General features: G+C 39.7%; 1 protein-coding gene across 1 annotated transcript in view; it reads right to left on the reverse strand.

The window, feature by feature from the left end:
- The window catches only part of SORCS2 (sortilin related VPS10 domain containing receptor 2), a 612056-nt gene that overhangs the window by 84843 nt on the left and 513217 nt on the right, over positions 1 to 13996 (reverse strand). Inside the window, exon 9 of the mRNA XM_026054819.1 lies at positions 9747 to 9836. Within this exon, the coding sequence (XP_025910604.1) occupies positions 9747 to 9836 (90 nt within the window). The remainder of the gene's footprint in view (positions 1 to 9746; positions 9837 to 13996) is intronic.

Consider the following 13996-nt stretch of genomic DNA (forward strand, 5'->3'; position numbering starts at 1 on the left):
TAAAAATCTATGGAGCTATTCAGGGGTCCAGATAAGTGGATTTCAACCCAGGACCTGGGATAGGCCTGCAGTGCAACCACAGAAGTCTGCGAAGTGCTCTAAAATCCAAAATGCAAACAAGTCCACGGGGTTGTTTGTCTATGGATGTATGAGAGGAGACACAAAACAGCCTTCAAATACGTCATCAGCTGCCCCAAGGCAAAGGGAATAAACTGTCTTCTATGTCTACTGGGAGTTTAATACTGTGTGTGAATCACAGCTAAGGAGATTTAGGTTAGACATCATAAAATCCTTCTATAGTAGGGCCTAGTCATAAACATTGAGGATAAATTGCTTTGGGAGGTAAAGTAATCTTCATCCTTGGGAGCTGTTAAGAGAATATTAGACAAACATCTGTCAGGATTGGTTTAAGGCAGATGACCATGCTTTAGAAAAGGACCTCTCAAGATCCATTCCACATCTATTGTCTATGATCCTGCGAATATGGGGAAAAAAAATATGCACTGCTTATTGAGCTTTCTTGAAATTTTGCAGAAACAAATGGGAATGTCACCAAAAATAACAGTATTTTTTTTAAATGCAAAAACTGTAACTTCTTAACTATACTACAGAAAGCATAAAATTTCCAGACAAAATACAAATTTCAACTTCTTCATAGAATTAGAACAGCAACCGGAATTAAGGTTTTGAATCAGAATTCCTTCTATACAAAATGCTAGACAAATCCTGCAAGTGATCAAAGACTGCATATTAAAAACTGATATGATTAAACAGGGCATCTAATGACAGGTCATACCACTCTTGTTCTCTCAGTGACTTCTAAGCTGGCTTGTATCTGATGTCAGTAGCAGAGAACATAATAATTCAAATAAACACTAAGACAGCTTCAAAGCAATACTGGAAATAGTTGGACACGTACACAGGGCAAAATCCTGCCAAAAGATAGGAATTTCCTTAAAGTGATACACATCACATGGATAGACCCGGTCTATTAAATAAAATAAATGAGTCTGAAGGGTGTGCGTATGATGCTGAAAGAATTGTGCATTGTCAGCCACGAAATGGAGAGCAAGCATCCAAGAAACTCTTCCAGCATGCAGAGAGTAAGGATCAGATTTTCCTAAGAATATCCACACTGCTCCAGAATTATTTGTTGGCTTTCAACAGGGAGGAACCAACATGATCRCTCTAACATTTTCCCCAAATTATGTGCTTTTAATGCAGTTAAATCCGTTTTCATAGAAGTCTGAATGAACGCCAGATCAGAAGTCAAAATCTGTCAAGAAGTCCAAAAGCATAAATAGTTGAGACAGTTTTCATTTTTGGAGGTGGCGGTTGCAGGGAGGAAGGAAAGAGAACTATATTGTTTCCACTGTATACCATCCCATAACATCTACATATAGTAACCCGGATGCCTAAAAACCTGTTAATACCTTTTAGAATTTTATATTCAAGAAACACTCAGTCTGGTTTACTATATTACTAACTGTGATAAGAAACCCTGTGATACAAATATAGGATTACACCCAGAAGACACAAGGATATGAAAGATGACAAGGATCACACAGCAAGCCAATGATCCCTCGTGCAGGCAAAACGTGCTGACAAACTAGAAAATGCCATCAAATGAAAACACTGTAGGCAGGATTCAGAACAGTCTGTGTAATGCTACACAGGCAGAACTGTGGTGCTTTAGCCAACAAGGCAAATACAAAAGAACCTCAAATTCCTGTTTTTCAAATCTTACAATTTTCAAGCCAATGCCATACTTTTTCCCACTTTCAATCTTTTAATGCTTAGGCTGGGCAATGTGTTAACCTGAAGCAAGTGATAAATTATACAGAGAATTACCAGGAGTAAATGTATTGCAAGTACAACACATGTAAGCACTCAGAACTGTGTAGTATCAATCTTGACCTCCAGATGCACCACATTTATACCCCTATAATCTCTTAAGTACAATCAAGGTAACTGGATGGCATATATTTCAAAGATAATCTCCCTAATCTTCCTTGCCTGGCTGAGTAAAATGGTGCAAGGGGAGAAATCAATAACAAGTAACACTGTGAAGAAAAGAACAGCTCCTTGAACCCACCTCAAATGGATCTGTAAGACTGGGGAGCCATTCAGACTGACAGCTGCTACAACATTGGCTCACTTGCTATTTCTGTGACACTCCCCAGGAAAGGAATACTTCTACTGCATCAAATACACTATTTGTATTTCTATTTTATTTCTCTTTATTCCTTTTTCAACAGTCACTCCAATGGCCTTTTAGAAGGATGGAGAAGTAGTCCTGCTTCAGCTGCAAACTGCTCTTCTGTCTAACATAGACTAACAAACTCAGCCTAAGCATCCCTCGAGTGATGGGTGGCAGAGGTGGTAAAGGGACTACCCATGCAGAGAAACAATCCTTGGGAAATTAAGAGCTAAATGAGTTTTTGTATTCTCACTAACTAGTAATCAAATCATCATACAGCCAGGGCTTCAAGAAAATTTGGTCTGCTGAGAAAAAGGCTACATGAATCTTTCCTGTCACTTCTACTGTTAATGAATGGACCCATTTAAGGAATCCTCGAAAAAGTTACGGTTAGAGGGAGTTTGACAGAGAAGAAAAAATATACTTCAAAAGATTGATGATTATTTGGGAAAAGGAGTAAAACTGTTAAAAAAAATTAATTTTGGTAGTGTCATACCTATTACTGAATGATGCAGACAAGCGTGGAAGAAAACTTATGGTTAAAAGTGATGCATGTCTCAGACTGATGCAAGAAAGACCTGGGCTTTTTAGAGCCCCTCAGAAGAGTCAATCTCTCCTGCAAAAGCTGATTGCATGAGATGGTACTTTGTAAAGACATAATTGTTTGTTTGCAACAATAGCTTTTCAGCAAACAACACATTAGAAGAGTTTAACTTTGTGTTTTGAACTTAGTTTCAGAAATACCAGTCTRAGCTTCTGTTGACAGAAGAGCACTAGGTGATACTCAAGTAAAAAGAATATATAGAGTTCATAAAAAGCATGAGAGATTGATACTACCATGAATACACTAAATGTTCAGTTATTTCTAAGGCAATAGGATTTTTTTCTTCTTTTCTTTTCATTTGTCCCCTCTATTCYCTTCTACCTCAGTTATCTGAAAAATTTTACATTATTCCCTATTTCACAAGATAGAAAAGATACACAGAGATCATGATAGATAAAAGAAGCTTTTTCCACACCATATCTTTTCAGAACTAAACATTTTACTTTCTGAATTACAGTAGGATATAACAGCTAATGTAGCTCTTCCATTATTAAGTTTTTGTAGCTGGCATGAACAAATGCAGAATCAATGACTGCCTTGTATCAGTCCATAAAAGCAGATCATTACCAATTACACAATCACAGAATGGTTGAGGTTGGAAGGGACCTCTGGAGATCGTCTAAGTCCAACCCCTCTGCTCAAGCAGAGTCACCTAGAACACGTTGCACAGGATCGCGTCCAGGCGCGTTTTGAATATCTCCAGAGAAGGAGACTCCACAACCTCTCTGGGCAACCTGTTCCAGTGCTCTGTCACCCTCACAGKGAAGAAGTTTTTCCTCATGTTCAGATGGAACTGTCTGTGTTTCAGTTTGTGCCCAYTGCCTCGCGTCCTGTCGCTGGGCACCACTGAAAAGAGTCTGGTCCCATCCTCTCGACACCCTCCCTTCAGATACTTGTACATGTTGATAAGATCTCCTCTCAGCCTTCTCTTCTCCAAGCTAAACAGGCCCAGCTCTCTCAGCCTTTCCTCATGAGAGAGATGCTCCAGTCCCCTAATMATCTTTGTAGCCCTTCGCTGGACTTGCTCCAGTAGTGCCACATCCCTCTTGTACTGGGGGGCCCAGGACTGGACACAGTACTCCAGATGTGGCCTCACCAGGGCTGAGTAGAGGGGGAGGATCACCTCCCTYGACCTGCTGGCAACACTCTTCCTGATGCAGCCCAGGATACCATTGGCCTTCTTGGCCACAAGGGCACATTGCTGCCTCATRCTTAACTTGGTGTCCACCAGCACTCCCAGGTCTTTCTCAGCAGAGCTGCTCTCCAGCAGGTCAACCCCCAACCTGTACTGCTGCAKGGGGTTATTCCTCCCTAGGTGCAGGACCCTGCACTTGCCTTTGTTGAACTTCATGAGGTTCCTCTCTGCCCAGCTCTCCAGCCTGTCCAGGTCTCTCTGAATGGCAGCACAGCCTTCTGGTGTATCAGCCACTCCTCCCAGTTTGGTATCATCAGCAATTGATATACATCAGTTGATTTATCAGAGTTGGGATGGGAACTCAGAATAATTATTTCTTTAAAACTGTGACAGTAAAGCTAACATGACTTCTAGCATATTTTTGGTTTGGTCAATATCTTTTGTTAAGGTGTTGTTGGCTGTACTTGGTACTTAAACTATCAGAATGAACTAGTTCTCAGTTTTATAACTAGTCACATTATGGTAAGACTTAAAATCCCTAATAAGGAGTAGAACCTAAGGTAATCCTTCTTCTCCAAACCATACTTCTCTAAGAGAGGTGAATCTGAGCTGCAAGGAACTTATGTGCAATACAAGTGTGACAACTCCCCTGATGGGGCTACACGTCATGACCCTCAGCAGAACTTTTCTCCACAGGAACTGCTGCCAAAGCCCCTGCTCTGGGTTAAAAATGACCCAGCAGGGCCTGCTGAGGCCAGCATCTCTAGATCTCCCTGGAACACACCTGCATGACTAGTCAGCCATCTCACAACACAAATGTAATCCTGTTGCTCTTGGCTATGAGAAGGATTTGGTATTCATTTCCTAGAAGTTATTCACCTCTGCTCTAGCTTTAGCATCAGAGAACAAGCAATTTCAGTAAAATGGAATATAGGCTCAGTATAATAGCCAACTTAGCTTAAAACAATAGCTCCAAATTTCCTGTACTGTTTTGGGGAGCATACTGGCAACCTTTAACACTGATCTTACCAACCTCCATTACCATTCTTACTGGCAGCAGTCAACACATGAGCTCTGTGATTGAAAGGACTGTCAGCATCAAACGTGCTAGAGAAAATCTCTAAACAGCAAGGCAAAGACCTAAAAAAAAAAAAATCAAAAAAAAAAAAACTGATTTCTGCTCTTTAGATGGCCACCATTGGCTCTGTTCTCTGAACATAAATGTGTAGCTCCGATGTGTTACAAAAAGGTGATCTATGTGGCACTGTGGAGCTGGAGCCTTAAAGACATGATGAATAAAATGAAACTTAGTACAAGCAAAGCATGGCTAGAAGCTGCTTTTAGATATGCTGACAGCTTTTTATTCATAAGCAAGGAGGCCTTGAGGTATTCCAAAGATATATACAAACATACATCCTACTCTATGATTTTGCCTTGGGGTCTATTTGGACAAATTCCAACACAGACACAAATACAAACAATACTAAAAAAAAAAAAAAAAGTATTTTTTTGTAGATTTTCAGTCTCTGTGTCTAAAGAAAAACAACAAATAAGTTTTTTAATTACTTTTTAAAATGTTAAAAAAAAATTTTTTTTAATGTTCATTCTATCTTCRTTAATAAAATCAGAGTGAAACATAGCTGCACTGAGAAAGAATAATACCTGAAACGCCCAGCATTATTTCCTCAGGCTAGGGCTTGGTGATCCAGCATATGTCTCCTAATATTATTAGACAGATCCTTGACCAGCCTGTAGCATTTTCTGGCTTGTCCACAGTTTTCCATTGCCTGTACAGAATCACTGTTCAGACTCTGGCCCGTGACATGCAACATTTTGCAGAGACTATTTGGAAAGAGATTTTTTGAGGCCTCATTTCATTCTCTTGAGAAAAAGAAATAAAGCCTATTTTAGACCTGTTTCATCTCCTGGTTAGGCTGAATCAACTACTCACAAAAACTGAAACTGAAGTTATTTCAAAAAGCTTGTAATTCTGTTTTAAAATAAACTTAAAAAAAAAATCCTTGTAAATTCTTTCATTCTGTTTATCTCCTACCACCATACAAGTAGCACTCAATGTCATGTGTCCTCAAAGCACTGTTGATGTGCCAGTGTCTTTGCTGATATCCCATTTCTTTGCAAAATTTCATCAGCATTTTGCTCATATTAATCTTTCCCTTGTGTTCAAATTGGATTGGAATATGCATTTCTATTGCACTCTGATGAGTGCAATTCTCATTGAAATACGGTGGGATCAAAAAATTTCAGAGAGCTGTGTTCTTATTTATTTCATATTCAGTATCTAAAATATGATGTAAAGGGTAACAAAACACTTTAAAAAATGTATCTTTCACAGAAAAGTTTAAAATCTCTCACATTCACTACCTGTTCTAATGGATGTCTGGCTTCCAGGCCCTCTTAGTGAAATTTTCAGCTCTGTTGTGTGCAGATACCAAAGAAACTTTTCTTGGAGGCATCATCAAAATGTTAAAGAGATGCAGTTTATTTCGTTCCACTTACTGGGTACTGCCTGAACTAGGATCAACACAAAAACATCCTTTTCCAAAAGACACAGTCATCCTGTTCCTAGCTAGCTATTGACTCTATCCAAAATAAAACCATTAACTTCTAATTTATTTATTCAGTCAAGCCTGGAGTTAATCTGCTTAGCAGGGAAAAGAGACAAATAAACAAAAAACATATTTTCCAAGACAAAGAATTTAGCATGCAGCACTATTTCAAATAATCTAGACTACATATGACAGAAATATGAGTTATGCCAGACACTTTTTGAATATGTCAGAAATGGTGTATTAATACGCACTCAGTAAGATCATACACCCAATAAACTGAGCCCTGTTTGCAGATTAATGGATTTGAAGACTAGAAAATTAGTAGATCTCTTATTTTGCTCTCTGGTATCTTTCCAACCAGTGAATTCCCAACAATTATTTTTGCCTACTTATAAGATACAGGAGGAGCAAATAACGTATGTATGGTTACAGCAAATCTCAGAAAGGCACTCAGTTATGATTTGTAAACTTCAAAAAGTAGAGTATCCATCACTTTCCTTGGCACTTTTTCAAATGCTTAATCACCAAGAAGTTATGCTGAGTTTCTAATTTGAATGTGTCTGGATTCAGCTCCCAGCTATAGGTCTGTCTTTCTCTACTAAAGAGTTTTTAAGAACCAGTATTTTCTCTCCACAGGGAGGCTTCTTTGCTATGATCAAGTTGCTTCCTGATCTTCCTTTTCAAAAACCAAATTATACTTTTTTACAGAACTATTTTTCACTTAGATTGCTGCACTGATCTTGTTTATAGTATGGTCTCACAAACACAACAGAGGCCATAGGAGATTGCAAAAGAGTGGTAGAAACGAATGACGGGGGCCAATTTCTTAAATTTGTTTTGCTGCYAAGAAAAGCTACATGGGATAGATCTTTAAGTCCCTTATTGTGTGCCTTGTCTCCAGCCCTCCAATGATGTTTGCTGCTGTTCTTCACAACTGATGCAAGTTCATTTATTTTAAACACAGATGCCTACAAGAATTTGACAATATTCTTATTTAGTTCTGAGCTCTGAAAGCCTCCATCCATTTATTGCAATGTGTCAGATGGCTATATCTTAACCCAAATAACATGTCCTTTTTTAATACAGTGCTACTGTGATACTGATATTTAAATCAGAGCAGTCATTAAGGAGGTAGCATGCATCAATTTCCTATAAATAAATCACTTTCCTGAATTCTTGAAGTACTCATCCACATATGCAATATTAACTAATATCTATATTCTAATCATAACACTTTGTGCTACTCTTACAAGTATGAGGTACATCTTCTACACGATGGCAGTATCAAAAGGGACTAACAAYGTTGCCCAGGCCAAACGCAGCAGATTGATGGGAATGAGATTGAAACTGCAATGGAAAGGACCAGATTCCTGCACAGGCCATCCAGAAGTGAAAGGAAGAAATGCCCAGTTCTCACAAGGTTTCTCCCCTTCCCTCTGCCAAGAGAGAACAGCTTTGCCACACACGTTAGCATAGTTCACAGCTGCATTAGGGTGCTAAGACTTCTTCAGAACAACTGTCCTGGGCTTAACAGTCTGGACTCAGGCAATTTTACTTAATTTAATTTATTGCCAGTTAACATACACTTTAAATTACTGATTTGTGTATTGAGAAAGAAAGAAAACAAACAAACACTTAGGGAAACACCTTTCTTCTCCCTTCCCCAGGCTCAGCTTCAACAAACCCCCTCTCCTCCGCCCCTCCTGGTCTCAACTCCCTTGTTTTGGCTGTGCGTTAACTGGATCCCTCCAGTTCTTTCAGTGAGGCGACAGGCAGCGCAGGAGGTTGGGTTGTCTGTGTAACAGTTGCTGTGTGCCTCTCCCTTACTTGTTTTCTTCTGCCCTGGCATGGGTCGTCCCCGGCCGTAGCCCCTCCTCAAGCGCCTCCTTCCAAAAGCACGTCTCCAGCCACGTCCACACACACGTCTCCTTCCCTTCCCTCTTCATGCTGCCGCTCTTTCTTAAATACGTGTGAGCAGGGGCAGCGGGGGCTCCTGGGCCTGGCTGAACTTTGGTGCACAGTGGGCCGTTTCCYGCCGTTCCGGAGCTGGCTGGAACCGGCTGGAACTGGCTTCGGCCAGTCCAGGGCGGCTCATGGCCTCCTCCCACACCGGCCCCCCCGCTACCAAATCCCTGCCGTTCATGCCCAATACAAAAATACCAACTCCCTAATTCTTACTTTATTCCTGGGAAATTAATGATTAAACCCATATATATCTGTATATGATACAGATTCCTTTTATTTTCACATTTAGAGCTTTATATTCTCCTGTGGTTTTCCTAGTTACAAATTCCTTCAAGAGACTATAAAGGCTGCTTCGAAGGGCTTAAAAACACTGAAATAATTACGTGGATGGGTTGATACATTTGCTTGTCCTTGGTTAAACATTTCTTGGCAAAACAAATAAATATGTAGCTATTTGCATTATGCTGCTGAGAGCATACAGATATTTCAGATTCTTGTTCAAATAGTATCTGAGGATTTGATTTCAGGGTTTTTTTAATGTGCTCTATACTTAAAACTAGAAGATCTCGGACTACCACTTAGATTTAAAAAAAAAAAAGGTGAAAAAACAACATTAAACACATTCTTTGCTTTATAACGATAACAAGAAAACAGGGACATACTCAACCGCCCTTCATTAGTAAAACAGTGACTTAAACCAGCGCAATTCAAAACATGCAAAGATAAAAGGTCTCAGTTACTTCTGTAACTCAGCAAGCCACCGAATCACAGGATGACAGGAAAAGGGCGGTTGCTGGGGACCTCAGGAGGTCTCTAGTGCAGCCTCTGCTCCGGGCAGGGTTGCGCAGGGCCTAGCCCGGGTCGGTCTTTAAAACCGCCAGGGCTCCCTGCTGAAGGACCGCAGGAGCCTCCCAGCCATACAGAGAACAGGTTCTTCAGTGAAACTGAACACCATCGACCCGCAAAATTTGCTTATATTACCATCCATGCTTGTATCAGAAAGCGCCATGTTAATTAAAATGAATTAAAAAGTAATTGATTCTTGAAAGAAAACTCGCTCAGTATCATTGCATTACCATCGCAGTGCTGCTGCGTGGAAGCAAGGCTTGAAACAAGAGAGTAAGGACGTATCCCAAGTGAAATTCAGAAATCCTTACAACGTAAAATTGTGATCTCAGAGTAAGGAGGTTTTAAAAAGGCAAAAAYCAAACCTGACTTAGGTAAGAAGTTGAATAATAAAAATATAAGGAAAAATGTACTGTGCGCACTTACTTTTGGCAATGCGTATTTTGGTAACTTCATCTGTATAAAGCCGTTTCGACGGTAAGACACATAATACTTGGTCCGATTTGCTGATGTTGTCTATAGAAAGGAAAAACAGAACCCTGTGATAGCACATGTTAAATCTAAAGAGTCTGTAATGGCAGAAATCTTTTTTTTTTTTTTTTTTGACCCACAGTTTAAATATACAGCTATTACTTCTATTGCATGGTATTAATTTACAGTTTATGCTTAAGAGAATAAACGGAAAGTTGTGAGAAAATAGACTCCAAATAGATTCAAACTCCTTTGTTCCCCCACCACTTTAGGAAGAAAAAGGAATTTATTTTTCTCCTTTACCATTTCAGCAGTCTTGGATGATACCTGAGACTTTAGCATCTCACCGTCCTTGGCCCCTCCTGCTATCCCTGTACACTGCGTCCCCAGTAGCTTCTCACATTCCTGCCCTTCCACGAAAACCCGGGCAAAAGCACCCCGTAGGTAAGAAGGGGTAGGAAAGGTACACGCTGGCAGCAAATACCAGGTACTTCCAGAGCAAGTGGTATCCAACAGCACTACTCAAAGTCGAACGTAAAAGGCTGAGTAAGTCATGCTAAGATTTACATACAGCGTTATGAATCACTATTGGGCTAATATTTTCTACATGGAATAAAACATTTCCCAGTGAAAGTCACAGAATCACAGAATCGCTGAGGTTGGAAGGGACCTCTGGAGATCATCTAGTCCAACCCCCCTGCTCAAGCAGGGTCACCTAGAGCACATTGCACAGGATTGCGTCCAGGCGTGTTTTGAATATCTCCAGAGAAGGAGACTCCACAACCTCTCTGGGCAACCTGTTCCACTGCTCTGTCACCCTCACAGTGAAAAAGACATATAGCATGGAAGATGATGATGCAATTCTAAAGCCATCAGTCAAACAGTTAGTTTGAAAATCAATTAAATGTCCTGAATTCCACACTGATATAGAGGGTTAAAACACGTATTTCAACTGCTTTCTTGTGTGGGTAACTGAAGATAAGATTAGGTCTTATGTAAAACACCTGGGGTTCTCTGAAGATTTTTCACCCAAAGAAAACCAAACAGAAACATGCATTAAAGGAACAGCAGCACAGATATTATCCATTAGCACCTTTCTACCCTGTGTCACAGCAGGTACACTGGTAACTTAAAGACTGTTACCTTAGTCACTGAAAAATCAATGTAAAAACTGTTCCAAAGTATCAAAAGGAAGATTTCAAATAAGGACTGATGAAAATGCTGAAGTGATGGCCTCTCCAGGTTTTTCCAGCCACGGACAAAATGCCAAAATCTGTGCTGATATAACTCGGCACATCTCCAACTAGGCTTCTTGAGTACCATCAAATAAGATTAGCAATGGTTTTAGTCTTTAATAAATAATATTTCACAACTCTTTCAAACATTTTTTTCTGGGAGATCAGCTAGGAATCAGCTATTTAGCCATTTTCACTAGGTTGATAAAAGGTGGCTGCTTTACAGGAATAGCCTGGTCAAAAAAGAAAATGGAAAAAAAATACACAAAGTTTTTCTCTGGTTGTTACGATGACAAATCAGTTTGTGGAACAGAAGCACAAACAGACTAATCTCTTTACTCTGACTTAGAAAATTTATTTAGACTCCTATCTCAGTCTCACTGTTTTTTCCTGAACTGCCAAAGGTAAAATGATTCATCTATGGAAGGCTCAGACTTTTTATTAATCACAGCTGCATGTATTGAGCAATTACTCAGAGTTTCTTTTCTGTCTCTTCTCAAAGCTTATTCTGCTGAACTGGAAAAACAAAATGACCCATCTGACAATGCCAATGCCATTGTGACAGGAAAAAATATTTTTATAGCAGTTTTCCACTTCCTTTACAAATGTGGATCCTGTCTAGTTCTAGTAGTCAAATGAAATTTTACTAAAACAGAAGGAGCTCTTTGATACAGTAAGAGAAGTCAGTTTAAAAGGTTACCATAAACTCTTCTACATTCAGTTTTGTCTACTTCAACTTCTTATATAAGTCATGTCAGAGCAATTGAAGCAAGCAAACACAGCAAACTGATGGTGAAATGCAAGGTAGCAATTCAATGTCATTTATAAAAGAAAGCCTTAAAAAAAAAGAATCTCATTCAGGGAAGACACGTCAAACACAGATTCCCTGTGGTTTCCATATTATGAAAAGGAAATATAAAATCAAAGTTTTGTAGTCAATTGCTAGGTAAAGCTCCTGGTTAAATCAAATTTTGTTTGCCACAATGAACAATATTTGGCTGTAGGCCATCAAACACACTTAAAGAAGTATGTGTTTTAAAAAAGGAACCTGATCTGATAAATAGCCTGTGCATGCAAACTTGACTTTGCTTGGTAAAAATAGAGTTGATGCATGACAGCAGATCTACCTGCTTGAATATTTTAAAGATATCGAAGTATTTAGCACTGTAATAATTTTCACTCTTCCTTTAAACCAATCTCCTTTTGTGTGGTAGAGAGAATGTGATGCCCTTTAGGAATGTGATTTGTTAAATGGTGGATTGAAGCAAAAAGTTCACTATTTATTTAATTAATGTTAAATATCAGTCTTATTCATCTTACCATAGCCTTCATGTTCATTATGCACTTATTTTATGCCACTCATTTGAAATGACTAAAGATGATGCAAGGCAGCAGAGAACCAGAGTTGAAGCAGCTAGCTGTGTCAAGCCCCATTAACATTAAAGGCTGGTCTGTACTTAAAACAGTGTCAAAACTTTAATCCTTCTCCTAAAATCGCCTCTGAAACTGTCTGACTGCTAATGCAAACTGAGGAAAAGAAATCAATATTAGAAGGGTCCTGATCCTCATGGATACAGACATACTAAAGAAATGGGGTTGAAATCTTCTAAGACGGTAAAAGTCTGATTTTATTTCCCCTCCTCTTGTCCAGCTGTTAAGTACTATCTGTACCAAAAGAATTTCCAGGAAGTAYGGCTAAAGCAGCACTGCAAGTGGATACTCATGAAACCATTGAGGATATTAGGCCCAAATCAGTGTTGTGCTACTGTCCTTTTAACACAATGGAAAATGGCATAAAAAGAAACTAGGGCAAGTACAAGTCCACTCACATGCACACAAAACTGCTTTTCACAGAACTGGAGCCAGCTCTGTGTCAGCAGTGCCACCTCCTTGCTTCGTGTTCAGAGCTCTCCCACCTCTGTGCTCAGGGCACCCCAGAGCTCCTTCAGGGCTGGGGGAGAGCGGAGGTCAGGCACGTGGAGGCCGAGGGAGACTGGGGACAGGATTACTGCTACAGACCTGCAATGCTCTGATTCACAGGTGCACAGTTCAGGGTATGTGAGTGATGCCAGGAGTCTCAAACTCTCCTCTTTTTTGCACAGATGATTCTGTCCCATCTTCTTTCTGGTAGATATTACTATGATATTAAGAGCAGTGCCTGGTCTGATCCTAATTCACATAGCTGTATTCTAGCCTAGTGCAAACAGAATTTCCATGTGTTTTCAAAAATATGCTGTTTCTCAGATGTGCAGCTGCTGTGTTGGTTTATTGGAACAGATAAATGGTGCCCCACATCACACCTCAGAGGTGACTGCACTTCAGCAACAACTTGGGGATCCCAGAGATCTCTTCTATCCTCCACTAATACAGACATGGCTAATTGTAAACCCATTTAGCAATAAATGAGATTTATATTAAATTAYTGTGATTTACTGCAGCTATGTCTGAAAGAAAGACTAAAGATGTTTCCCCTTTATGTGGAATATGCGCACATCTCTTCTACTAGCATTAATATGTCTCAAATCTCCAGAGACAAGACTACATTATCAATGGCATAATTTTGCTAATAGTGCTCATCCATCACTTTACGTGTATGTTTCCAAGTTGCACTTCCATTTTGTACCTGCCAACGTCTAGCATTAGATAGAATAACAACTCCTGACGCAACTACACAAGATGTCCAGCAAAACACAGATGCTTGAGGATGAAGCAACCTGTGTTTTGCTGAGCACAGCAGTCTGGAATGTCACATGGTGAGCAGCAGTTCTCACCATCTACTAACCGTGAAATGAATTTTAGAATGTGCCTGGGGGGAGCTACAGATAATATTACCTTTCAGCAAAATGGTTGCCAAGAGTGTTAGACCTGAGCTGAGAAATGCCTACTTTATTCAAAAACACTTTTCCAAATCCATTTTGCTGCTTCTTTGTGGTCCTAAGTGTTCCAAGCCACATGGGCCTTTGAGACTGC

The sequence above is a fragment of the Apteryx rowi genome, unplaced genomic scaffold (assembly GCF_003343035.1).
Source record: "Apteryx rowi isolate R43461 unplaced genomic scaffold, aptRow1 scaffold_97, whole genome shotgun sequence".
Classification (NCBI taxonomy): domain Eukaryota; kingdom Metazoa; phylum Chordata; class Aves; order Apterygiformes; family Apterygidae; genus Apteryx; species Apteryx rowi.